The sequence below is a fragment of the Mya arenaria genome, chromosome 17 (genome assembly GCF_026914265.1).
Source record: "Mya arenaria isolate MELC-2E11 chromosome 17, ASM2691426v1".
Lineage (NCBI taxonomy): Eukaryota > Metazoa > Mollusca > Bivalvia > Myida > Myidae > Mya > Mya arenaria.
The window spans coordinates 39,729,329-39,757,063 of NC_069138.1; the positions used below are offsets into that span (position 1 = coordinate 39,729,329).

A 27,735-nucleotide genomic window follows, 5' to 3' on the forward strand; every position below is an offset into this window, starting at 1 on the left:
AAGTAAGCATCTGTCAGTTTCTTTTTGGTGCCTGTCTTTTATAATAAATAAAACAACTCAATTTGAACACATTTTGAAAAGAATTGAATTTGTGGCCAACATGAACTCTGTGAGAGAGTCCCTTATAGATCCTATGATGACCGAAACATAAAAAACCTGCACAAACCTCAATGAGGATATAATTCAAAACAACAATATGTAAACATGCACTCATCATTTTTTAAACATGGACATGAAAGAAACAATAAATGATATAAACACAAAAAACGGTTCAAGCATTCAAATAATTTCAATTAAAATATCTAAGTAACTGACAGTAAAAGTGCCAAAGAAATAAAGACATCATTTAACATTATAACGCAATGTATTGTGCTTTTAAAACCAAACATGAAACAGTATGTGTTTGTAACTGAACATAATGAACTCAGTATGGTTTAAATTGTAGCCAAAATCAAGTGAACATAATGTGATACCTTTCACAGTTAAATTAGATATAACTATACATGTCAATTAAAAAAATGTAAACTCAAAACCATGCAAAAACTAACTCACAATTCTCTTGACAACACACACACACACATAGTACCAAAACTGTGCATTTTTTTGTTCCTCAAGTATTTCGATCTCCATGCATCACATACTTCAGAATGCCCATAATGAAAGCGTATAACAGAGATACAATTATGACGGCATGTTTGGTAAACTGGTAAATATTTTCTCCACGCTGAATCTCATGTTGGATGTTTAAACCGTCCTTTTCGGCCTGTACTTCACACATGATGAGACTCTTCAAATAGACTTATGGTCAATTTAGCATTAAACTTTGAAGTCTTTGTTTGACCCCACAATTATTGCTTTTTCATAGTCATTTTTTCATCAGTTAATACGTCATTTTTACTTTCACTATAGTAATTAGTCAAGTTTATATTTATGCAGATATAACATTTTGATTTTGTTCCCGTCTACAAAAACCGTTCAAGTGACCTTACACTGAACGCCCATATATAAGAGTAATGGATGCATTTTCTCACACTCACGATTCCAACATATGAGCACTTTGTAGCTTTACACTAGATGGCTGGATGATGTTTCTACAGAACTTTATAGAAACTAACAGTGTATGATAATAGCAATGAGCTGATAAGGCTGATGGAGTATAATTCTGACGAGGCACTAGTAGGGCACGGATCCTCACCTCCTTTCACACTTGATCCAGGGGGCAACGTTTCATCACCTGGAAAACATATGTCATAGATAACCTCAAGATACATGAAACATACTGTATTGAAATTCTTGTAAAGAAGTATTTTCTTGAACTGCAGGATGGTATTTTAAATGATCTATCAAAATATTCATTCTATTCCAATGCACATGCCAAAAAAACAGTCCCAACATAATGACAAAAGGTTTCAATTGCATTTAGTGATGGTGCTTTAGAAAATTAAACAACAGGCCCCAAGATCACCAAAATACTTAAGTCAAATCTTAATGTCAACTCAATTTAACCATACAACATAAACATTATTTAAATCATAGATTTTTCAACTGTTTAAAAAGGCACATTCTCTCATAGAAAATGTTGATTAAATACTTTGGACAAGATTCACAAGAGAAAAACTGTTCTTCAGCAAAAACGCTTTCCAAGCAATTTCTCTAGTACATTTTTTGCTCTAGAATAAGTTTTCTTTGACGTAAGTTTGTGATATTGGTGCCAGACTCTGAAAGTCTTGAAGTCATTATATAGCATATATAATAAATTTCGAACATTGCAATGGAATGATGGTATACCAATATTTTAAGCCAGTTGGATCAATACATGTATAGATAAAGTAGGTATTTCAGGATCATACACAGGAAAAGCATGTGATTAGTAATGCGGAACTTCCAGATCTGCTGAGATTTGTATTGTATGACTTCTCCGTAATGTGTTAAACTAGATAATGATACCCCCCAAAATAAAAAAAAACAAGAGTGGTCACAGATAGCTATATCCCCCGCCTCATGGGGGCATTTTTTGTAACGAATGCCAATCAATGGTAAGGGTAGTTTCTCAGGAACATAAGAAATGCGTAAAATTGAGAAAGGGCAATAACTCTTCCTAAAATGGTTGAATCGCCAAAGCCCGACAACATGCGCTGCTTCACCATATAGTCATCAATCTGTGAAAGTTTGGTAAAAATTGCATGAAAAACGTAGGAGGAGTTGCGAAGAAACCAATTTTAAATGTAAAAAAAGGGCAATAACTCTTTCAAAAATGGTCAAATCGCAAAAGCCTGACAATATGCGCTGTGTCACTATACAGTCATCAGTCCGAGAAAGTTTGTTAGAAATTGCATGAAAAACATAAGAGGATTTGCGAAGAAACCAATTGTAAATGTAAAATAAAGGAAGGACAATAACTCTTTCAAAAATGGCCGAGTCGCGAAAGCCCGACAATACGCGCTGCGTCACTATACAGTCATCAATCTGTGAAAGTTTGGTAGAAATCACATGAAAAACGTTAGGAGTTGCGAAGAAACCAATTTTAAATGTAAAATAAAGGAAGGGCAATAACTCTTTCAAAAATGGCCGAATCGAGAAAGCCTGACAATATGCGCTGCGTCACTATATGGTCATCAATCTGTGAAAGTTTGGTAGAAATTGCATGAAAAACGTAAGGAGTTGCAAAGAAACCAATTTTAAATGTAAAATTAAAAAAGGTCAATAACTCTTTCAAAAATGGACAAATCGCAAAAGCCCGACAATATGCGCTGCTTCACTTTATGATCATCAATCTGTGATAGTTTGGTAGAAATCGCATGAAAAACATATGAGGAGTTGCGAAGAAACCAATTTTAAATGTAAAATAGACAAAGGGCAATAACTCTTTCAAAAATGGTCAAATCAGGAAAGCCCGACAATATGCACTGCTTCACTTTATGATCATCAATCTGTGAAAGTTTGGTAGAAATCGCATGAAAAACTTAAGAGAAGTTGCGAAGAAACCAACTTTAAATGTAAAATAAGCAAAGGGCAATAACTCTTTCAAAAATGGTTGAATCAGGAAAGCCCGACATCATGCACTACTTCACTATATGTTCATCAATCTGTGAAAGTTTGGTAGAAATGGCATGGGAAATGTAAGAGGAGATGCAAAGAAATGAATGTGGGACGGACGCACGAACGTACGGAATCGCGCCTACCATTACTATATCCCCTCGTCTTTTCAAGGCAGGGGATAAAAACATAGTTTGTAATAGAATTTATTTACAAGAAAACAACAATAAAGGTATTTCTTGCATTTAAAACTTATTCAAAGCATGATACAAATGAACTTTAGACATCTCTTCAAGTATATGACTAAGTTTTGCATTAAGCTGACAATCACTGATAATATGTATTTAGGGTTTAATTCTAAAAGGGAGGTAATTTATATTACTTGACGCTTTTTGTTAAAACTGCTCAGATGGCTCGCTAAATTGAAATGCTTTTTATATAGAAAAATACTTTTAGTATAAGGATTTTTCCCCATATTTAAAGACAAATAAAAAATAAAACAAGAGCACCGCGAAACGGAGCATTATACGCCCGAAGAAGATTCGGCTTGAGGTCCTTTTAATGTAGTGATGATTTGTATAAAGTTATTTGAAAATCGCTTTCTTAGTTACCAAGTTATGGCCCGGACACGGAATTTCTAACGGACGAGTAACAAAGATGTGGCCTGGACACAGAATTGCTTAAGCCCCCCATGTTGATTCTAGTCTTTGAGGTATGGACCTGGAAATTGTGCGCGACACAACCTTTTAATGTAGTGATGATTTGTATAATGTTATTTGAAAATCGCTTTATTAGTTACCAAGTTATGGCCCGGACACGGAATTGCTAACAGATGAGTTACAAAGATGTGGCCCGGACACAGAATTGCTAACGTCCCCCCATGGTGATTCTAGTCTTTGAGTTATGGCCTGGACATGGAATTGCTAACGTTCCCCCCCCCCCCTGGGTGATTCTAGACTTTAAGGTATGGACCTGGAAATTCCATGTGAAACATCCTTTTAATGTAGTGATGATTTGTATAAAGTTATTTGAAAATCACTTTATTAGTAACAAAGATGTGGCCCGGACACAGAATTGCTAACGCCCCCCATTGTGATTCTAGTCTTTGAGGTATGGACCTGGAAATTGCGCGCGACGCATCCTTTTAATGTAATGATGCTTTGTATAAAGTTATTTGAAAATGACTTTATTAGTGACCAAGTTGTGGCCCGGACACGGATTTGCTAACGCACCCCCATGGTGATTCTAGTCTTTGAGGTATGGACCTGGAAATTGCGCGCAACACTTCATTTTAATGTAGTGATGATTTGTATAAAGTTATTTGAAAATCGCTTTATTAGTTACCAAGTTATAGCCCGGACACGGAATTGCTAACGGACGAGTAACAAAGATGTGGCCCGGAAACAGAATTGCTAACGCCCCCCCATGGTGATTCTAGTCTTTGAGGTATGGACCTGGAAATTGCGCGCGACACATCCTTTTAATGTAGTGATGATTTGTAAAAAGTTATTTGAAAATCGCTTTATTAGTTACCAAGTTATGGCCCGGACACAGAATTGCTAACGGACGAGTAACAAAGATGTGGCCCGGACACAGAATTGCTAACGCCCCCCATTGGTGATTCTAGTCTTTGAGTTATGGCCTGGACATGGAATTGCTAATGTCCCCCCCCATGGTGATTCTAGACTTTGAGGTATGGACCTGGAAATTGCGCGCGACACTTCCTTTTAATGTAGTGATGATTTGTATAAAGTTATTTGAAAATCACTTTATTAGTAACAAAGATGTGGCCCGGACACAGAATTGCTAACGCCCCCCCATGGTGATTCTAGTGTTTGAGGTATGGACCTGGAAATTGCGCGCGACGCATCCTTTTAATGTAATGATGCTTTGTATAAAGTTATTTGAAAATGACTTTATTAGTGACCAAGTTGTGGCCTGGACACGGATTTGCTAATGCACCCCCATGGTGATTCTAGTCTTTGAGGTATGAACCTGGAAATTGCGCGCGACACATTCTTTTAATGTAGTGATGATTTGTATAAAGTTATTTGAAAATCGCTTTATTAGTTACCAAGTTATGGCCCGGAAACAGAATTGCTAACGCCCCCCCATGGTGATTCTAGTCCTTGAGGTATGGACCTGGAAATTGCGCGCGACACATCCTTTTAATGTAATGATGCTTTGTATAAAGTTATTTGAAAATGACTTTATTAGTGACAAAGTTGTGGCCCGGACACGGAATTGCTAACGCACCCCCATGGTGATTCTAGTCTTTGAGGTATGGACCTGGAAATTGCGCACGACACATCCTTTTAATGTAGTGATGATTTGTATAAAGTTATTTGAAAATCGCTTCATTAGTTACCAAGTTATGGCCCGGACACGGAATTGCTAACGGACGGACAGACGGACGGACAGACGGACGAACAGACGATGGAGGCCATAACATAATACGACCCTTCGGGCGTATAAATTTGGTGGAAACATGCTAAAAAAATCATTCGGTTTGCTACATAAGCTGTATGCCAGTATTGTTATCATGTTTCAAGGGGATTTTTTTTTTAAATAATTTTCAAATATATTTGAATATGAAGAGTGACCAATAAAAAAAAATGTTAAGTGCATAATTATATCAGATTCAAAAAGCAATACTGCCCTACTCAGTATAATTTTGAAGTGAAAAATAAGAAAGGCAGGCATGAACTCCAAATGATTAAAATTACTTTTAAATCAATCATTTTATCAATTATTTTTATCGCAAAGTAAACAATCATTCACATATATGACACACATATCATATATGCAACAGTCCAAAGCAAATGTGCTACAAGTATAAAAGATAAAATATATATACCCGAACATTTAACAGCAAATGCTTCTAAAGGTCTCACTTGGCCTTTTATAAATTAAATGGATGAAATTTGTTGATTTGTTACAGTCAAATAATAAAGGTCAGCTAAGACTGGTAAATATATATTTGAAGCATTTAATATACTTAAAAATATTGGCAATCAAATTGTTTAGCATTCTATTTATAATTAACTAATATTTATATATATATATATATTGTACTTTATAAAGTCCACCCTCTCGATACTATTTATTACTTTACATTTCATGATTTAACAAATAACTGTGTGTAGTAATTAAATAACCATCTTGTTGTGTTAGATTTTCTTAATAACTATATTACTATATCTTGATGATTTATGTTATATTATTATTTATTTTTTTCTTCTTTCATTTTCCTGTTTTATTCTTTTTCACATTGATCATATGTTTGTTTAACTCATAATATCACGTAACGAGAAGCATGAATATGTTTACTTTTGTTGCTTTAACAAATATTTTGAATTTTGAATCATATTAACAGAAGCATGAAGGGTGGGGCCTGAAGCAGGGTGAAGGTCATTACCTGACTGGTTTGGCCTGTTTGGCTGTTGTGGCCCGATGCCTGTTGTCACATCAATAGCAAATACCTCCCCGTCAGTCCTATCATCGTTTCCTTGGCCAAGTATTTCAATAGCGTCGGGCTTATGTGTATTCAGAGTTGTTGAGGGTTTGTTCGGTCTGTTTGCGCCTTGTGTCACAGCATTCAGGAATAACTCTTTGTCAGTCCCAACACCGCTTCCTTCTCTGGGTATTTCAATATCATCAGGCTTCTGTGTTGTTGGAGTTTTTGAGGGGGCTTTCGCAAATGGTTCTATAACACTCGTTTCAGGCATGATGGTTGGCGGTGAATCATGTACTGAATAATCTGAAGAAAAGAAATCCAACATGATTCATAAAAGAAACTAAGCAAAGTGACAAAAAAATATCATTAGATTTGGCAGCAATGCAATACAATAATATCACATCAGATTTAACCTAAACCAGATGAGTATTTTTTTTAATATTTGAATGATGTAATGGCTTCATGATAAGACATCATTCTTATCTAGCATTTTACAGTTGTAAAGGGAAGGTATGAAGAAAGGTGAACTTGCAAGACTAGTACAGTCATCAAAATTAGGAGATCATCAACATTGGTGGATATCATTAACATTGGTGGATATCATCAACAATGGTGGATATCATTTACATTTGGGGATATCATTAATATTGGTTGACATCATTAACATTGTTGGATATCGTCAACAATGGTGGATATCATTAACTTTGGTCGACACCATAAACATTGGTAGATATCATCAACAATGGTGGATATCATTAACATTGGTGGACACCATAAACATTGGTGGATATCATTAACACTGGCTGACATCATAAACATTGGTGGATATCATCTACAATGGTGGATATCATTAACATTGGTGGACACCATAAACATTGGTGGATATCATTAACATTGGTCGATATCATTAATATTAGTGGACATCATTAACCTCCGAGTCGATGGATATACAAGATAGTCAACTTCACAGTATAATATATTTTTGTAGAACTTTGTTATAGATTATACATACCATACAATATCATGGACTCTTTGTTTTGACCAATGCTGTTCCGTGCAAAGCAGACATATTTCCCAAAGTCCTCCACTTGGATATTATGTATCTGCAGAATGAGCGTTTTCTTGAAGGTACCTATGTTACCATTATAATAGTCCACCTGAAGATAGCAATTTGCTTGTTATACAACATAGACTAAGTAGTTAACCATTCTTTTTAAGACAAACGAACATTGGATACAAAAAACTATTGTCTTGCTTGCTTTCTGCTAATTAGAGATCATTACTTATTGACCAAAGTCTGCAGCAAAGGTTGGATCTTATTTTTGTTGGATCAAAGCATGAATATGATTTTGTGGTTTGTTCAAATTGAACCACTATTATTTGAAACAGGGCATTTTACTACCATTTTAACACATAAATTGTTTTTTTATACATTACTACAGAGCTCAAAAGGCATCACTTTTTACATGTATATTATGATAGTTTGTGCCACATGTTTCATCTTCAAGCACAAGTTGTGTATCTGTAACATACATATACAAAGAATGGTATTGAATACATCAATTTATGAAAACAGCAGATAATTATGGTAGGACAGTTCTGTGTATGTAAGAATAAATTGATATCAGACCAGTACGGACATATTTCAATTGTATTTTAAACTGTATTTAAGATCAAGAGCAAGATAATTACCCCTAAACCAATCTCATCAGACGTTATGCAATTTCAATATAAACAACAACTAATTCAACTCTTTTAATGCAAATCTTTGAAATATGTGCAAAATAATCCAGAAAATGATAGAACTTGACATATATCCAGGGTACATGAAAATTATGGTCACTGGCACCACAATAATATTTCTCTTCAATGTTGTTTTTTTAATGTTCATGTAATCAATTTGAGTTCTCAATGGAAATATATAATGAAACAATTGAATTTCACATAACTCTTTCTGCTGCTTTTGTCACCATTTAGGGAATTGGGCTAGGGTCTTTCTGATAGAGAAAAACACCGGTCTTTCTGATAGAGAAAAACACATCATTTTGACTGAATTAGAATACCATTTCTGCCTAGGAATGAATAAGGCTGCTTTAAACAATAAACAGAACAGATAAAGGAATGTGTGAAAGTTTCTTGCAGAGTACACCAATGCTCTCATTTGTTGAGGCACGCAATATTTTGATGAAATAAACTGAAAAAATTATGAGGCAGAAATAAGTCGACGTATTTTCACCAAACGGAAAAAATGTTCAGTAAAACTGCAGTCGTTCGAACAGGCAGACGTTCAAGAACCGGCGATCCCTCGAGGTCGAAGCTTGGTCCCGAACATTTACTCTTCTATTTACATGTAAAATATACTGACGCTGCCTTGAAACCGAAATAAGTCGGGGAGTCAAGCACAATATCCAGTTGAAAGGAAATTTCATAAGGTGTGAAAAACTGTTTATCACTGTTTTATGCATGACCGCAAATGGTTGATAAGGGCATTTGAAAAGATAATTATGAGTTTGAACAGTTTCGCGAGACAGACAAGATGCGCCAATCATCAATCCTTGATATTGCAAAACTTCAATCTGACTAAGCCCATAATATGTACTGTCATATATAAATGTTGCTTGTTTAGAAAAGGTCCTTTTGTAAAAATAAACATAACTATTTATTCAATTATAAAAAAAAAATCATTTAGTATACGACAGCCTTTGAAAATATGAGTGATTTCCACAACACAACATATAATCGTTGTCATAGTAATCAGTCCGTTTAACGACTTTAAACTTAAAATACACTAAAAGATATTTCATAACAGACTGGAAAATTGAAACTCGGGTCGTTCGAAACAACGGTTCCCTTGACGTATCAGCTTGGACCCCGGCGTCCTCAAACAATCACAGTTTTACTGTATATGTTTAGATATTGCAGTGGAATTTTTCTGCCACAAACTGATCAGAAATAAAAACTGCATACCGTATACTTTTCCTTGTTCATCAAGTCAATATCTCGTCGATCTTTTTTCCAGACCATGACGCCGTGTGGGTTGGCAACGACCTCACAGTACAGAACTGTATCCCGCCCGACATACTGCCCGATATGCTTCGTCAGCATATTCACCTCTGGGCGAACTTTAACATCAAAGATATATATTACATATTATTTGCATATGTTACATATTCTCCATCATTCTCTTATGTCATCTCTCCCAGTCTCAGCTTTATATTTTAGAAATGCTTTTAATGGCTTACCTTTGGTTCATTTATATCATCCAATGTTGATGTGCCTGGTCTCTGATAGTGCCTATTTCCCATGATGCCATGTTTGTTTTTAGTTAAATCAACATACCACAAAACAAGCAATGTTAATTTATTGGTGAAAATCAAACCCTTTTCAATATCATTTTTTGAAATCAAAAACTGACACTGGACAAATATTTCATAGAAGTTGGTAATTTTAATGGTTTTGTTTGGTCATAAAGCCAAACAGTTCTGACAAATATCTTACCAGTATCTGACCAGGATTCCAATAAAAACTTGTTTTGATAAGATGTAAAAATCCTTTAACCATTTCAACGCTAAATTAATGGCAAAAATATTATATAGAATCATGCAAGAAAAAAACAGAGGTGATTCTGAAATGGCAAAAACTGTTTTTTTATTATTTGGGATAATTAGTTTAAATTTGAAGCCTTAAGTTATTTAAATCATTGGAGCATAAAATAACTTTACTTAATAATCTTTTATTACATGTTATGATTTTACAAAATACGGCCTTAACTTTTTACCTGATTATTATAACAATAGTTTATTTGAAATGTAATTATGAAAGATTTATTTGGAGAAAAGTTTATCATTATTCATATGAACTGATTTGCAGTTAAAAAAAAATAAATGATAAAACACATTTTATCTTAAGCAATTTATTATCCATGAAACATTTGTCAAGTTTTTCACTGCTCAATTCTTACTACTCCGCCCAACTCTTGGCGGTAGTTCTTCTTAATGGTAATCATTTTATAACATAGCAAGTAACACATTAGCAAGTGATACTGTTTAGATTTCAAATTTGTCAGTGTTTTCTCTCTTCCATTGTATATTATTTCTGGTACAGTAAAAAACAATGTAGATTTTATAATTTGGATTGTCAAACTGTCATAAGAAGTGGTGCTGCGTAAGTCTGTCTGGTTTGTCTACCCCTACAAGATGTTCTCCATTCATAGCTATCAGGTACAAAAAAACTTCTTTTTCCGCCATGACCCACAAACACCAGTCAAGCCCTTCCTCACCCTAGTCCCACAAACACCAGTCCTGCCCTTCCTCGGCCTTGACCCAAAAACACCAGTCCTGCACTCCTCCGCCCTTGTCCCACAAACACCAGTCCTGTCCTTCCTCGTCCTTGTCCCACAAACACTAGTCCTGCCCTCCCCGTCCTTGACCCCAAAACACCAGTCGTGCCCTCCTCCGTCCTTGACCCACAAACACCAGTCCTGCCCTCTCCCGTCCTTGACCCACAAACACCAGTCCTGCCCTCCCCCGTCCTTGACCCACAAACACCAGTCCTGCCCTCCCCCACCCTTATCAAACAACACCAGTCCCGCCCTCCCCGCCCTTGTCCAACAAACACCAGTCATGTTCTCCGCTGCCCTTGTTCCACAAACATCAGTCCTGCCCTCCCTCGCCCTTGTCCCACAAACACCAGTCCTGCCCTCCCTCGCCCTTGTTCCACAAACATCAGTCGTGCCCTCCGCCGCCCTTGTTCCACAAACACCAGTCCTGCCCTCTGCCACCCTTGTTCCACAAACACCAGTCCTGTCCTCCGCCGCCCTTGTTCCACAAACACCAGTCCTGCCCTCTGCCACCCTTGTTCCACAAACACCAGTCCTGTCCTCTGCCGCCCTTGTTCCACAAACATCAGTCCTGCCCTCTGCCACCCTTGTTCCACAAACACCAGTCATGCCCTCCGCCGCCCTTGTTCCACAAACATCAGTCCTGCCCTCCCATGCCCTTGTTCCACAAACACTAGTCCTGCCCTCCCCTGCCCTTGTCCCACCAACACCAGTCCTGCCCTCCCACGCCCTGGACCCACAAACACCAGTCCTGCCCTCCCAGACCCTTGTCCCACAAACATCGGTCCTGTCCAACCATGCCCTTGACCAACAAACACCAGTCCTGCCCTCCCACACCCTTGTCCCACAAACATCAGTCCTGACCTCCCCCACCCTTGTCCCACAAACATCAGTCCTGCCCTCCCCCGCCCTTGTCCCACAAACATCAGTCCTGCCCTCTCCCACCCTTGTCCCACAAACATCAGTCCTGCCCTCCCATGCCCTTGTTCCACAAACACCATTCCTGCCCTCCCCCGGCCAAAAACACCAGTCCTGCTCCTCCAACCCTTGACCAACAAACACCAGTCCTGCCCTCTCTCGCCCATGACCCACAAACATCAGTCCTGCCCTCCCTCGCCCATGACCCACAAACACCAGTCCTGCTCTCCCATGCCCTTGTCCCACAAACACAAGTCCTGCCCTCCCTCGCCCATGACCCACAAACACCAGTCTTGCCCTTCCACACCATTGTCCCACAAACACCAGTCCTGCCCCCCCCCCCGTCCCACAAACACCAGTCCTGCCCTCCCCCACCCTTGACCCACAAACATCAGTCCTGCCCTCCCACAACCTTGTCCAACAAAGACCAGTCCTGCCCTCCCATGCCCTTGTCCAACAAACACAAGTCCTGCCCTCCCCCGCCCATGACCCACAAACACCAGTCCTGCCCTCCCACACCCTTGTCCCACAAACACAAGTCCTGCCCTCCCCCACCCTTGTCCCACAAACACCAGTCCTGCCCTCCCACACCCTTTTCCCACAAACTACAAACACCAGTCCAGCCCTCCCTCGTCCTTGACCCACAAACACCAGTCCAGCCTTTCCTCGGCCTTGACCCACAAACACCAGTCCTGCCCTTTCTTGCCCTTGACCACAAACATGAATATGTCTCTATTCATGCCCGGGTCCAACAAACAACGCTTTCCTATGACATGTCTGTATCAAAACCTTCATTCTTTTCTTGGCCACGACTTAACTTTCTCATTTCCACCAATGGTCATCTTATTCCAATAATCTGTTATCTTGCAGCCATGACATAGATATATCATGGTCTTCATCTACCATTTCATTCTAACTTTTTAAGGCTGCATTCTAACAGAAATACCACTTTTACAACTTTTTTCTATTTTTTATCTTGGAAAGAGCAACCTTTTAGTAAATATCTGCAAGCCATTGATTTAAGACTATAACTCTGTGAGTCGGATGTTTCGCCTGACTAAATTATTTACTGTTGACATTATAGCTGTTAGATTGGCATTTTATTCAATTGTAGACAATGCTATTGCCATCTAACTTCCAAGTGTAGGTGGCATTTGATCCGATTGTAACAATGTTATGCCAGACAAAAATTAACAATGAAAATTAACAAAGGGCAAGAGTAACAGTTCTCTTGCACTGCACTTGCCCTCAATGAGATCTATCTACATACATGAAACACGGATTTTTTAACGTAAGTATAAAAATCTGCGATCTAATTTTTTGTCAGCAGTCTTATATATCACTGGCTTCCATGGATTTTCGCAAAAAATGGCTTGTTTCAAGACAAAAACTAAAAAGGTTGGCAAACGTTCAATCTGTGAGTGCAGTTTTAATCATTGGAACAAATTTCATGGCCAAAAGAATAGAAAAAATCAGCTCTATGCAACTGTTCATATGCTTTTAAAGCTTCACTCTCACAGATTGAATGTTTGACAACTTCTTTAATTTTTGTCTTGGAAGGATGAATTTTTGGCACAGATATCAACAAACCACTGAAAAAAGACTGCTGACAAAAGATCAGATTGCAGATTTTCGTATTTCCATTCCAAAATTGATCACTGGTTTGCAGATATTTACGCAAAAACTTGCTCATTCCAAAACAAACTAGAAATGTGTCCATAGGACACGGATGCCCCCACTTCGATTTTTTGTCACAGAAAATAAGCCATAATGATTATTCAGGATAATCTGAGGGCCCTAACTCCTAAATGATTAAAGCGATTTCCATGGCTATCGAACTTGATCAAGATATTATGGTCACAAACATGTGTTAAAAGTTTGGTGAGGATTGGACAAACAGTTTTCAAGAATTAGATCGGAAACAATCTTCGGGACGTATTTTTCAAGTCTTTTTTTGCAAATAAAGGGCCGTAACTCCTAAATGACAAAAGCGATTTCCATGGCTATCGAACTTGATCAAGATATTATGGTCACAATCATGTATGTAAAGTTTGGTGAGGATTGGACACATACTTTTCAAGAATTAGATTGGAAACATATATTTTTGAAGTATTTTTGGCAAAAAAGGGCCGTAACTCCTAAATGACTAAAGCGATTTCCATGACTATCGAACTTGATCAAGATATTATGGTCACAAACATGTGTTTAAAGTTTGGTGAGGATTGGACAAACGGTTTTCAAGAATTAGATCGGAAACAATCTTCGGGAATTTTTGGCAAAAAAGGGCCGTAACTCCTAAATGACTAAAGCGATTTCCATGGCTATCGAACTTGATCAAGATATTATGGTCACAAACATGTGTTTAAAGTTTGGTGAGGATTGGACAAACGGTTTTCAAGAATTAGATCGGAAACAATCTTCGGGACGTACATACGTACGTACGTACGTACGTACGGACAAGGGCAACCCTATATGCCGCCACTTTGTGGGGGCATAAAAATTAAAAAGTAGGAAAAATGGTAAATCTGTGAAAGTGCAGCTGTAAGATCATGAATTTAAGGCTAAAACTTCATTTAATAAGTTCTCACTGAGAATCCAAGACATTTCAGATTTCACTTTGATACTTTTTGTCAGACATCATTTAAGGAAAATCTTTCGGTGATGTTTTTTTCTAACGAAACTTTTTTAAATACATTAAAACATCATTTATAACTTATAAGAAATAGTCGCAACCAAGATATAAATTTGTGATAAATTTTGAGTTGATTGAGTTCAAGATATTGATTTTTTCGGAATAGCCATTTCTGATTATTGATTGAAAATCTAGTTAAACAAAGAACGAATAATATAATTTCGATATAGTGACAATTTCTGATCAATGGTGTTCGGAAGAGCAAGATTTAAATGTATGTAGTTCACTTATAATTTCGATGGAATTATGCCAAAACTGATACTTAAAAATTATTTATCTGAATTAACTGAACTGCAAAATGCCATAATATTCATTATTTAATCCCTACACCCTTCAAATTATAACTGAATATAATCTGTTTAACTAATTTATTACAATTCCATGTCAGAAAAGTCTTGAAATAAAATTTAACACAGACAATTGGACAAACCCTCACATAATTGTTTTCTACTTCGCTAGTGTAATTAATATGTTCATCAGATATTTATGTTTTTGTTCTGCTGATATTGCTAATAAAAGTTGAAACTTACATTCAACGAAGACCTTCATCCTGCGGGTGACTGCCGGGTCAACGCCATTATAAGCGACACATTCGTATGTTCCATCACAGAAGCGGGAAATGTTGTGAATAAAGAGCAGCTCTCCAGCTTTCCCAATCACTGTGTACATGCGGTTAACGGATTAGTAGTTGTGTGGATTAGTAGAACTTCTAAGTAGTAAAACGGCAAAACTTACATTATATGCAAGATAGAGTTAGCAAACATAATTGTGTCAAGTTTTAATCCAATACATGTAGAAGTTGCTGTTATTAGTTATTGACTTACATGTGCTTGCAAAAATTAATAAGAACATTTAATTCCAATAATGAAGGGGAAAAATAATAATTCCAATAATGAAGGGGCAAAAATAATAAATAAAGGGGCAAAAATAATAAATAAAGGGGCAAAAATAATGTATAAAGGTGCAAAAATAATAAATAATAGATAAAGGGGCAAAAAAAATAAAGGGGCAAAAATAATAATGGGGCAAAATAATAAATAAAGGGGCAAAAAAATAGATAAAGGGGCAAAAATAATAAAGGGGCAAAAATAATAATGGGGCAAAAATAATAGATAAAGGGGCAAAAATAATAGATAAAGGGGCAAAAATAATAAATAAAGGGGCAAAAATAATATATAATACAAGATGAAAATATCTAACTTCATTAATTAAGAAGGTTGGGTGGTTTGGAGCTAGAAGTTGCTGAGATATTATCCTATATGTGTTTAAATGCAAAACCTTGAATCAGAATTTCTACGATAAATAAAGAAGGGCAATTAATTGCATTTTATGTGTGAAAGTCATGTTATCCAACAGGATAAATTAAGAAGGTTGCATGGTTGAAAGCCCTAGAATAAAGTTTCAATGCATTACATGATGTATTGACTTAGATGTGGTAGCATGCAAATCCATAACCAGATTTTTTAAGTTTAAAAATAAAGGGCCAAAATAGACTTAATTTGCTTGGTTATTTATGTAGGTAAAATAGTTGAGTAAGTTTCAATTCAATACATCCAGGAGTTGCTGAGAAATGCGACACATGATGTATTGCTAAAATGTTGACTTAAAATGTGGTTACATGCAAAACCTTAACCATAATTTCTTAATTAAATATAAAAGGGCCATAATTAACAAAACATGCAAATTAGAGTTACCTTACTTGGTTATTCAGTAGGTTGGAAGGTAAATATCAATGTACAAAGTCTTAATTTGCTGACTGAATGGAATACGATGTAAAATAATATAATGTTACATTTCGAATATTGCATGCTGCCAGACAAAGCATTGACAAGTCTTGGGAAAGAAAACATATGTATAGTTATGTATGATATGCACGAGTATTGAAACTTCTGGGCAAAAATATCTAAAGACTAGTAAAGGATTCAACTTTAGACAGGTGTATAATTAGAGGCATAACCTTTAGACTTGTGACCATTCCTCAGAACCGAAATCTATTTTGTTAAAAGTCTTGGCAGTGGGGTTAGGGGGTACTCCCAAAGACTTTATCAACAATTTCTAGTCTGAATTGGTTTTTCATTTCAGGTGTCTCTTTATTACTTTTTTCTCCTATATTGAAACAAAAAGTAGCCCCCCCCCCCCCAAGATCCACTAGTGTAACAGTTTATGTATGAGTGATATTCAGGTCAGCAACAGCCAGCTGGATGATAATTTTGGAACACCATGATTTATTCAGCTACGCAACAACACTTAGCCAAATTAATTTTAACAAGAGTATCGTTGGATGCTCCCTAAACTTTCATATTTAATATAAAGCAGAAATTGTCATACAATGCTGGTAGTAGCTTAATGATAAAATCATTAATGTTCAGGAGTTGGAAACTTTCATAACATGCAACAAGAGGGCCAAATGGCCCTTAATCGCTCACCTGTCATATATTGCACATTCTTCCATTATATACAGATATTGAAAACCTAAGCCTATGAACATGGGGCATGGCCAATTTTGACCCCAGGGCTAAAGTTTGAACAATCTTAATAGTGGTCCGATAAACTATGCTTCATACCAAATATCTAAGGCCTTCGCCTTTTGGTTTCGGAGAAGAAGATTTTATAAGTTTTCATCATATACATATATAAGGAAACCCATGACCGCCCGGGTGGGGCCATTTTTTGACCCCAGGGCCAAAGATTGAACAATATTGGTACAAGTCAACTAGATGATATATCATGCCAAATATCTAAGCTCTTGTCACTACTTGATTTTACGTGTGTATCTATATATGTATATTTGTTATTAATTGTTGTATGTGGCCCATATTGAAAATTGGTATATTGAAAATTGGTATGTGTACTAAATATGTTATCCAGTTTAAATTAAGACGTTACTTGTCTTTGTGAGTTCGGAGAAGATTTTTTAAGTTTTCACTATAACACATATAGAGAAAACCCATCAGCCCCGGGGTGTGGCCAATTTTGACCCCATGGCCATAATTTGAACAATCTTTGTAGAGGTCCACTAGACGATGAATCATGCCAAATATCTAAGCCACGTAAGTTCAGGAGAAGATTTTTGAAGTTTTCACTATAAACATATAGAGAAAACCCATGACCCCCCAAGGGGGCGGGGCCAATTTTGACCCCAAGGCCAAAATTTTAACAATCTTTGTAGAGGTCCACTAGACGATGAATCATGCCAAATATCTAAGCTCTAGTCCCAGTAAGTTCAGAGGAGAAGATTTTTGAAGTTTTAACTATAAACATATATAGAGAATACCCTAACCCCCCGGGGCGGGGCCAATTTTGACCCCAAGGCCATAATTTGAACAATCTTAGTAGAGGTCCACTAGACAATGAATCAAGCCAAATATCTAAGCTCTAAGCAACGTAAGTTCAGAGGAGATTTGTGATTTTTTTTAATATAAACATATAGAGAAAACCCATGACCACACAGGGGCAGGGCCAATTTTGACCCCATGGCCATAATTTGAACAATCTTTGTAGAGGTCCACTAGACGATGAATCATGCCAAATATCTAAGCTCTAGTCCAAGTAAGTTCAAAGGAGAAGATTTTTGAAGTTTTAACTATAAACATATAGAGAATACCCTAACCCCCCGGGGCCGGGCCAATTTTGACCCCAAGGCCATAATTTGAACAATCTTTGTAGAGGTCCACTTGACGATGAACCATGCCAAATATCTAAGCTCTAGTCCAAGTAAGTTCAAAGGAGAAGATTTTTGAAGTTTTCACTATAAACATATAGAGAATACCCTAACCCCCTGGGGCGGGGCCAATTTTGACCCCAAGGCCATAATTTGAACAATCTTTGTAGAGGTCCACTAGACGATGAATCAAGCCAAATATCTAAGCTCTAAGCAACGTAAGTTCAGATGAGATTTTTGATTTTTTAAACATATAGAGAAAACCCATGACCACCCAGGGGCGGGGCCAATTTTGACCCCAAGGCGATAATTTGAACAATCTTTGTAGAGGTCCAATAGACGATAAATCATGCCAAATATCTAAGCTCTAGTCCAAGTAAGTTCAAAGGAGAAGATTTTTGAAGTTTTCACTATAAACATATAGAGAATACCCATGACCACCCAGGGGCGGGGCCAATTTTGACCCCAAGGCCATAATTTGAACAATCTTTGTTGAGGTCCACTAGACGATGAATCATGCCAAATATCTAAGCTCTAGTCCAAGTAAGTTCAGAGGAGAAGATTTTTGAAGTTTTAACTATAAACATATAGAGCATACCCATGACCCCCCGGGGCGGGGCCAATTTTGACCCCAGGGCCATAATTTGAACAATCTTTGTAGAGGTCCACTAGACGATGATTCATGACAAATATCTAAGCTCTCTGGCCAAGTAAGTTCAGAGGAGAAGATTTTTTAAGTTTTCACTATAAACATATAGAGAAAACCCATGACCCCCCGGGGCGGGGCCAATTTTGACCCAAGGGCCATAATTTGAACAATCTTGGTAGAGGACCATTTGGTGATCCTACCTACCATATATCAACGGCCTAAGCCTTGTGGTTTGGGAGAAGATTTTTAAAGTTTTTCCTTTCTGTTGCCATGGCAACCAGAGTTCTGCATGGAATTCAATTTTTTGAACAATTTTCAAAGGGGACCACCCAAGGAACATTCCTGTGAAGTTTGGATGAAATTGGCTAAGCGGTTTATGAGGAGATGTCGTTTAAAGTAAAAGTTTACGGATGGACGCCGGACAAATTGTGATCACAAAAGCTCACCTTGTCACTATGTGACAGGTGAGCTAAAAACATGTAAATGAGTAACTTGGGCAGGGTGTGTATGGATATTTAAATAGTTCATGCACTACACATCATGTCATTGCCATCTATATGTATTTCAAATTGAAATTGAATCCCTTAACTATGTTGGAAATGTAGCCTGGACAAGAACCTTTTTAAAAAGACATATGGTTATGAGGAGACAAGATGCACTCTTATGCACCAGCCAGTTTGTTTTTTTGTTTATTTTGGCAATAAGAACTAATAGCCAATTCCTTTCTTGTCCGAAAAATAAACCTCCTTTCTGAAAATATTACCTTTTTGGGGTGTTTTGTTTAATAGTAGAAGCATGACAATAGAGATTGCTTCAAAAAGCTAAGTATAGCTTTGAATTTGATGAGACTGGATTTCAGCTTTACTTTCAAAACAGCACTTAGAGATGATGTAAGTGTGATGTAAGGAATATGCTGAAAGCTCAAGAAGGAATTTGAGGAAACAAATTCAATCCCAAAGTTTCATCTCAATGCTTTAATCCTAACTTAAGTTATAAGGCAGGAAATTTTATCTTATTTTCCTAGCAGTAGACTTGACCTTGGCCCCCTGATACCCACACACCAAGTTTCATCAAATTTCATCAATGCTAACTTTCGAAAAATTTATTTCTTCATGTTATGAATTTGTAAAGATGTTCCTACTGTGACACTCAAGTGCAACACATATCAATACCATCATATTCTAAATAACCATATTTTAACCAGTTATATATGAGCATCACTATTATTGGGTAATATATAATCGGTAAGTTGGCAAAAGGTTTTTTAAATAAGTATATATTTTTATTCAAGTACATGTAACAACAAAGGAATTTAAAGTAGTTCTGAAAGTTTATATTTTCACTCCTTATTTTGCAGTGAAAATATCAAATTGATATTTTCACTGTTGTTATTTCACTGGTAAAACCCCATATTTCAGCGAAAAGCATGAATGTTTTTATTCAATATAACATTTTCAATATAGTTTATAATTCTTATTTGGAATAAAATCAAATGAGACTTTACCTTTAATACACCTCATTGTAACCAACATTTTAGAGAATGTACTCAATTATGTAATATATAAAACTACTAACATTCAATAGACTTAATACTTCACACAGTTGTTCAGGACCATCACACAATGAGGTTACATAACTCCATACAATAAGGTCACATAACTCCATTTTAAACCTAAATACAAATTATGGCCTTTGATTGATTTAAAAAAGAAAGAAAAATTGATAAAGGGAAAACAAGTTATTAGATAAAACTTCATGGAATATGTAATGTAGTTTTGTATCCAGCTGCTACAGAACAATTTGATTTATGCATCTTGTTATCTGGATTAAAAAACAAACAGTGTTTATAATAGTATTGTGGACAATGCCAAAGTTCAATAAGACTTTTAACAATATATATAGCCCGGAATTAACTTAACTGGGTTTTCCCATGCTGGTACAAATAAAAGGTGAATATCGAGCTATTGAAATTCATGTAACAGTCCAATGACTCTATTGTCTCCGAAGTAACGTGTGTATATAACAACGGTTTAATTTTGTTTGTACCGGAGGATAAGGCTGGGAAAACCCGAATAACTATAATTCCGGGCTTAAACTATTTCATTTTGATTGAGTGTTGATTGTAATGTAACAGTCTTGTCTTGGGCACATGGACCATTCAAATTAGTTATACATTTAGTAAGATATATTGCAGTAGGTCGCTAGGTAAATACAAATAACATATCAGATAAGGATTAGTTATTCTAGGTTGTTAATTTACGAAAAGTTATTGTTAAAATAAATTGTTAATCAGGCAGGAAATCTCAATTTTAAGCCATTACATAGTTGATTGTATATTTAGAATCTGAGTAGTCCAATACTGTGTCACATGGAAATTGCCCATAAATTTTGCAATTAGTATTAAATGACCATATGGCAAGATATTTCCAGCCATAGAAGCAAATCTTAACTAACACAGAACAGAATATACCTGTTTGCCGAACTGTGTAAGCACAGGTATAGATGCCCCTATAGAGACCGGGTTTCAAATCTAACCCTGGTGGACAAACAAAAAAAGAGTAAATCAATTAGAACACAACAAAATTGTCCTCATTATACATGCAGGTTTTAACTCGCCCTAAGGACAATGCAAGGTTAGGGAAGAAAGAATTGGTGATTTGAATGGCATGGCAAAAATAAAAAACAGAAGCTCTAACACATGTAGGTCTGTTGAAATAATATCTTTAGCAAGATAACACATGGTTAGTTATTTGCATGAGTTTTTAAATTAAATCTAGAACTTTTAATAAGTGCACTTGCAAAATGTATGTGGATGATATATTTATATTTTCATGTAAGCAAAATAATTAAACTCTCATAAAAATGGTAAGAGACCTATTTTTTTGCATTAACAACTTTACCAACATTGAGTGTTATTAACCAGACATCTACTATTCAACAAAGACAATATTCCCCTTACTTTCTCTGGCGCTGGATTGTCCCTCATATGGCAGTTTGTACCAGGAGACCTCTGGAGTCGGGACCCCAGTGACAGTACACACAAGGATGGCAGTGCTCCCTTCCAGTACCGTCCGGTCCCGGCTTGACAGGATGTCCACAATCTCCGATGGTACTGAATAGTTGACAAGGGGGATAACCAATATTAATACCTTTATTCACATTTGATAGTATTGTGGTGTATTTACAGTCAAACCTGCATTAAGTGGCCACCTTTGGGGAAAGGTCAAAGTGGCTGCTTACGACAGGTGGCTACTTAATCCAGGTTTGAGTTTTCTGACACTTTGGCTTTGTTCAAACAGAGGTCTATTATGTATCATCAGTGCCATTATTATTAAAGAAGGCTGAATACAAATGTTGAAAAAAAAAACTTAATTGCAAAACTATGAATAGAATGCAGTAGATAAAACATACTAGTAAGTACCTGTTATCTTGACAAAGCATCACTATTTCATTATACATCGTGTTTCAATCAATTCAAGATTGAAACAAACATAGTCATTGCATTTCAAAATATAAAACAACAAAACAAAGGTGTACTTCAATGGCATTCTAATTGAAAATAAAAATACAGCATTTGCAAATGTCCATCTGGTTTGATGCCATTAAACAGGATATAAAAGTAATTAACATGAGCGCTTCGCAGTGTGTGCCAAGTGTCCCCTACCGGTTTAAAGCCTTGTGAAAAGGATGAGCGTGTCTCAAGAGAATCTCCATGAAAACTTGATGATAACAAAACCTACCAATAAATCAAAGTTGTTTAAGTCACCCCAGCCCATGTGATAGTGAACTAACGGCATTTACAGTAAACTTTATCCATCAAAATGCAACAGTTTTAGCTATAAAACCTACCATATCACCAATGTCTACTTTTGATGTATTGCCCTCTAGCCACATACTGAGTTTCATGAGCCTAGCTTTGATGCTTTTTGTGTTATCACAGGACCAAATAGGCTATATTTTTAAAAAGTCAAGGGCCATTACTCTGCATAATCTCCACATTGCCTTCTTTCCACATACTAAGTTTCATTAACCTAGCCAAGTTATTTCAGGACTGAGATTTTTTTTCAGTCAACAGCTATGTTTTTAATAAGTCAAGGGCCATAACTCTGCGTAACTTTGTCTGCCAAAAAAAACCGACTAATGAGCATAATCTCCATTTCACCCTCGTACTCTGGTGAAACCGGTAGGGGACTAAAAAGATAATTGTATTTTAATGAAATTAAAATAATTAATATAACACGTAATTTCAGTGTTTTGATGGAATTAATAAGAATAATCATTTAATGATTTCTTGTGTTTCTGTGGCTTACAATTGGAAACAAGAACAGTCCTAGCAATTGCCTTTGCGTTGCGATTGGCATTAAACAGAAACACATAGTCCATTGTATGATTTCCAATAGTTTGAAACATTATATAGTAGTTAATTGCAAATATCTACATCCCAACTACCATTTCTTAAATGAACTGCCTTTCGGCCTTGTAGTTATCATCCGATGAACGCAGCATCTTTGGATATGTTCGGATCGCAATTTTCACAAACAATATTCATGTTATTGTTTGAATTGTGTCAACAGGTCTCGTAAAAAATAAATCACTATTTTAGAGAAAATGCAAATTTATGGCATGTTAAAATATATCATTGCCATTAGTGTTTCAATTTTATGTTATTGTGACTTCATTTGATAAACTGTAACCGGTTATGGTCGGGTCATTCAGGACACACATTTATTGAGGACATGCACCATCACACACTTACTGAGGACATCCACCATCACACACTTACTGAGGACATGCACCATCACACTCTTACTGAGGACATCCACCATCACACTCTTACTGAGGATATGAAGCATCACACAATTACTGACCACATGCACCATCACACTCTTACTGAGGACATGCACCATCACACTCTTACTGAGGACATGCACCATCACACACTTACTGAGGACATGCACCATCACACTCTTACTGAGGACATGCACCATCACACTCTTACTGAGGACATGCACCATCACACTCTTACTGAGGACATGCACCATCACACTCTTACTGAGGACATGCACCATCACACTCTTACTGAGGACATGCACCATCACACTCTTACTGAGGACATGCACAATCACACACTTACTGAGAACATGCACCATCACACACTTACTGAGGACATGCACCATCACACTCTTACTGAGGACATGCACAATCACACACTTACTGAGAACATGCACCATCACACACTTACTGAGGACATGCACCATCACACTCTTACTGAGGACATGCACAATCACACACTTACTGAGAACATGCACCATCACACTCTTACTGAGGACATGCACCATCACACTCTTACTGACCACATGCACCATCACACACTTACTGAGAACATGCACCATCACACTCTTACTGAGGACATGCACCATCACACACTTACTGAGGACATGCACCATCACACACTTACTGAGAATATGCACCATCACACACTTACTGAGGACATACACCATCAATCACTTACTGAGGACATGCACCATCACACATTTACTGAGGATATGCACTATCACACATTGAGAACATGCACAATCACACACTTACTGAGGGCATCCACAATCACACACTGAGGACATCCACTATCAAACACTTACAGAGAACATGCACCATTACACATTTACTGAGGACATGCACCATCACACACTTTACTTAGGAAATGCACCATCACACGCTTACTGAGGATATGAAGCATCACAAACTGAGGACATGCACCATCACACACTTACTGAGAACATGCACCATCACACACTTACTGAGGGCATCCACCATCACACACTTACTGAGGACATGCACCATCACACACTGAGGACATGCACCATCACAAGTTTAAGCTTATAAGGAAATTAAATATAAAACACACCTACCAAGGACATTTAGCATGACCCTCTTGGACTGTATAGGGTCACTGTTGACCTGGCAATCATACGGGCCCTGGTCTTCGTACGTCACATTCCAGATGTGCAGGTTCCAGTCGCGCTTATAAGGCCGCACTATACTGACACGTGGATCATCAATTATCCGCCGGTCATCCAGGGTCAACAATGTAGACCACTGGTCAGTCCAAACCACCTGATAATTATGGGGTGAAAAGATTGTTCATCAAATTATTAACAACAAGAAATAATAATTTCATGGAGTAGTCGAAATGAACTATGACGATTCATCAACTTTACTAGAGAATGACAGCAAACTATTTCTGAATATCCTCATCAATTTCTGACCGGTATATTTTGAACATTTGTTCTCTCTGTGTCCATTACAGTATTGTGCACATGCATTGTAGAGTTATTTGAATAAAGGTTCATCAATGATCATGTTATTAACTTTCCTATGAACTTTGGTTGAATTATGTCAATTAATTTAAAGAAGTTCTTGTTTCTGGTACAAGTTCTACTTATATAACAAATTCTTTTATAAGCTAAGATATTTAAATTATTAAAAAAAACTTCAGCAACGTATGGCTATCTTTATAAAATAGGTCCCCCGAATGCAATGTATTGCAGGATAATAATAGAAAGCCATAAACAATTTTATGACTCAAAATGGTGTTGATACTTACCTTGTGGCCTATCATGAAGATGATGGAGCACAGTAGTATGGGGTTAATAATTACCTTGTGGCCTCCCATTAAGTCGATGGCGCAGGGCAGTAAAGCATTGATACTTACCTTGTGGCCTCCCATGAAGTATGGGAAGTTGATGGCGCACAGCAGTATGGCGTCGATACATACCTTGTGGCCTTCCATTAAGTTGATGGCACACGGCAGTATGGCGTTGATACTAAATACCTTGTGGCCTCCCATAAAATCGATGGCGCATGGCAGTATGGCATTGATACTAAATACCCTGTGACATCCCATAAAGTTGATGGCGCAAGGCAGTATGGCGTTGATACATACCTAATGTGGCCTCCAATAAAATTGATGGTGCAAGGCAGTATGGCCTTGATACATACCTTGTGGCCTCCAATAAAATCAATGGTGCACGACAGTATGGCCTTGATACTAAATACCTTGTGGCCTCCGATGAAGTCGATGGCGCACGGCAGTATGGCGTTGATACATACCTTGTGGCCTCCCATGAAGTCGATGGCGCACGGCAGTATGGCGTTGATACATACCTTGTGGCCTCCCATAAGTTGATGGCGCACGGCAGTATGGCCTTGATACATACATTGTGGCCTCCGATGAAGTAGATGGCGCACGGCAGTTTGGCGTTGATACATACCTTGTGGCCTCCCATGAAGTCGATGGCGCACGGCAGTATGGCCTTGATACATACATTGTGGCCTCCGATGAAGTCGATGGCGCACGGCAGTATGGCGTTGATACATACCTTGTGGCCTCTCATGAAGTTGATGGCGCACGGCTGTATGGCGTTGATACATACCTTGTGGCCTCCCATGAAGTCGATGACGCACGGCAGTACGGCCTTGATACATACCTTGTGGCCTCCAATAAAATCGCTGGTGCACGGCAGTATGGCCTTGATACATACCTTGTGGCCTCCCATGAAGTCGATGGTGCACGGCAGTATGGCGTTGATACATACCTTGTGGCCTCCCATGAAGTCAATGGCGCACGGCAGTATGGCGGTGTCTGTCACCTTTACTGTCACATTATCCACATCCATGTCAATTATTGGCTCCAAACCGAACACTGCAATAGATGAATAAGGGAAACAACACACATATTAAGAAAAAATAAATTTACTTTTTATGAGGTGAAATATAAAGAGTATATTTGTTTGTTTTAGTAAGATCTTGATTTAATAAGTCATGTTTTCACAAGTGGCGAAGCAAAATAGTAGATTTACATTTGGTGTTCATGATGATAATTGTTTGTTTCACGAGATATCAATTTCATTTCATAAAGTAAACAGGGTATATTTTGTTAATCTGACAAGATGAAATTTTTAGTATCCCATTTAATAAACACACAATTTACATTTAATAACATAGAATACTCAGACCTTCATACAACAGTGTATTTGCGATTGCTCACAACTTAGCTTTAAAAAACAATTTGATTGCATATTAATACATAAATCAATACTTCATTCAGTTAGTTACATATGAACTTGCAACATGTGTTCATACTTATTAACATATATATAATATTTATATACCTTAAGTGACCTGCCCATGTTAAATTCTCATCAACACGAGATCAGCCAATCCGTACTGTTACACTGATATAAGGCTTTCACAAGATGATATTAGTATATTACCCGCGTGTGGGTCTAAAAATAGACACTAGGAATTTCGAGTCAACTTCTATAAGAAAATGAACTTTTGGACGACAACTTAGATGTGAAAAAACAAGAGTTACGGTTCTTTTACAATGCAATTGCCCTCAATAAGATCTATCAGGGCTTTTTCTGGCCATTATGGGAAAAAGACCCTAGACATTTTGGGAAATTTCGCTTCATGAAAATGCTGAAAGTGGGAAATTTTACAGTGAAAAGAAAAAGCTGTCTAGACTAATTAATATTAATAACTGATTACAAGATTGTAACCGTTTATTTAATAGCTGAATACGCTAAAATATTAAATTATTGGTGAATGCTAAAAGATTTATGGTGATCAACTATCATCTCTTAAGGTAGAAATATCGTGTTTTCTGCACTTTTCTTTCGAAACAGTATCCTTCATAAGAACCATTGTGTTCGATATCTATTCATCAATATTCATAAAAAATGTATTACTTGTGGTAAATCTTATTTGGGAGTAAGAATGCATGCCCTTATATAAACACTATTTTTATAGACATACACATTATTACAGTACTTAGTAATTACAGTAGTATGTGATGACTTACCTCCAGTTAATAACATAACCAGGGTCAAATGGTACTGGACTTTATTCCCCATGATCTGCACTGTTCCTGTTTTATCACTGACTAGTTTTTTTATTTCTCTACCAAAACAGCATGTATCAG

At 37.1% G+C, this 27,735-nt stretch overlaps 1 protein-coding gene across 1 annotated transcript; it reads right to left on the bottom strand.

Moving 5' to 3' along the window:
• Positions 1-1,091: 1,091 nt before the first annotated feature.
• LOC128223476 (opioid-binding protein/cell adhesion molecule homolog) lies at positions 1,092-27,735 on the bottom strand. Its single transcript, XM_052932756.1, has 10 exons — positions 27,616-27,735; positions 26,348-26,454; positions 24,662-24,866; positions 21,712-21,864; positions 21,223-21,288; positions 14,973-15,101; positions 9,461-9,615; positions 7,506-7,650; positions 6,455-6,796; positions 1,092-1,234 (listed from the first exon to the last, which is right to left on the bottom strand). Exons 1-10 carry the CDS (start codon positions 27,665-27,667, stop codon positions 1,092-1,094), a joined length of 1,497 nt encoding a protein of 498 aa, XP_052788716.1. The 5' UTR covers positions 27,668-27,735.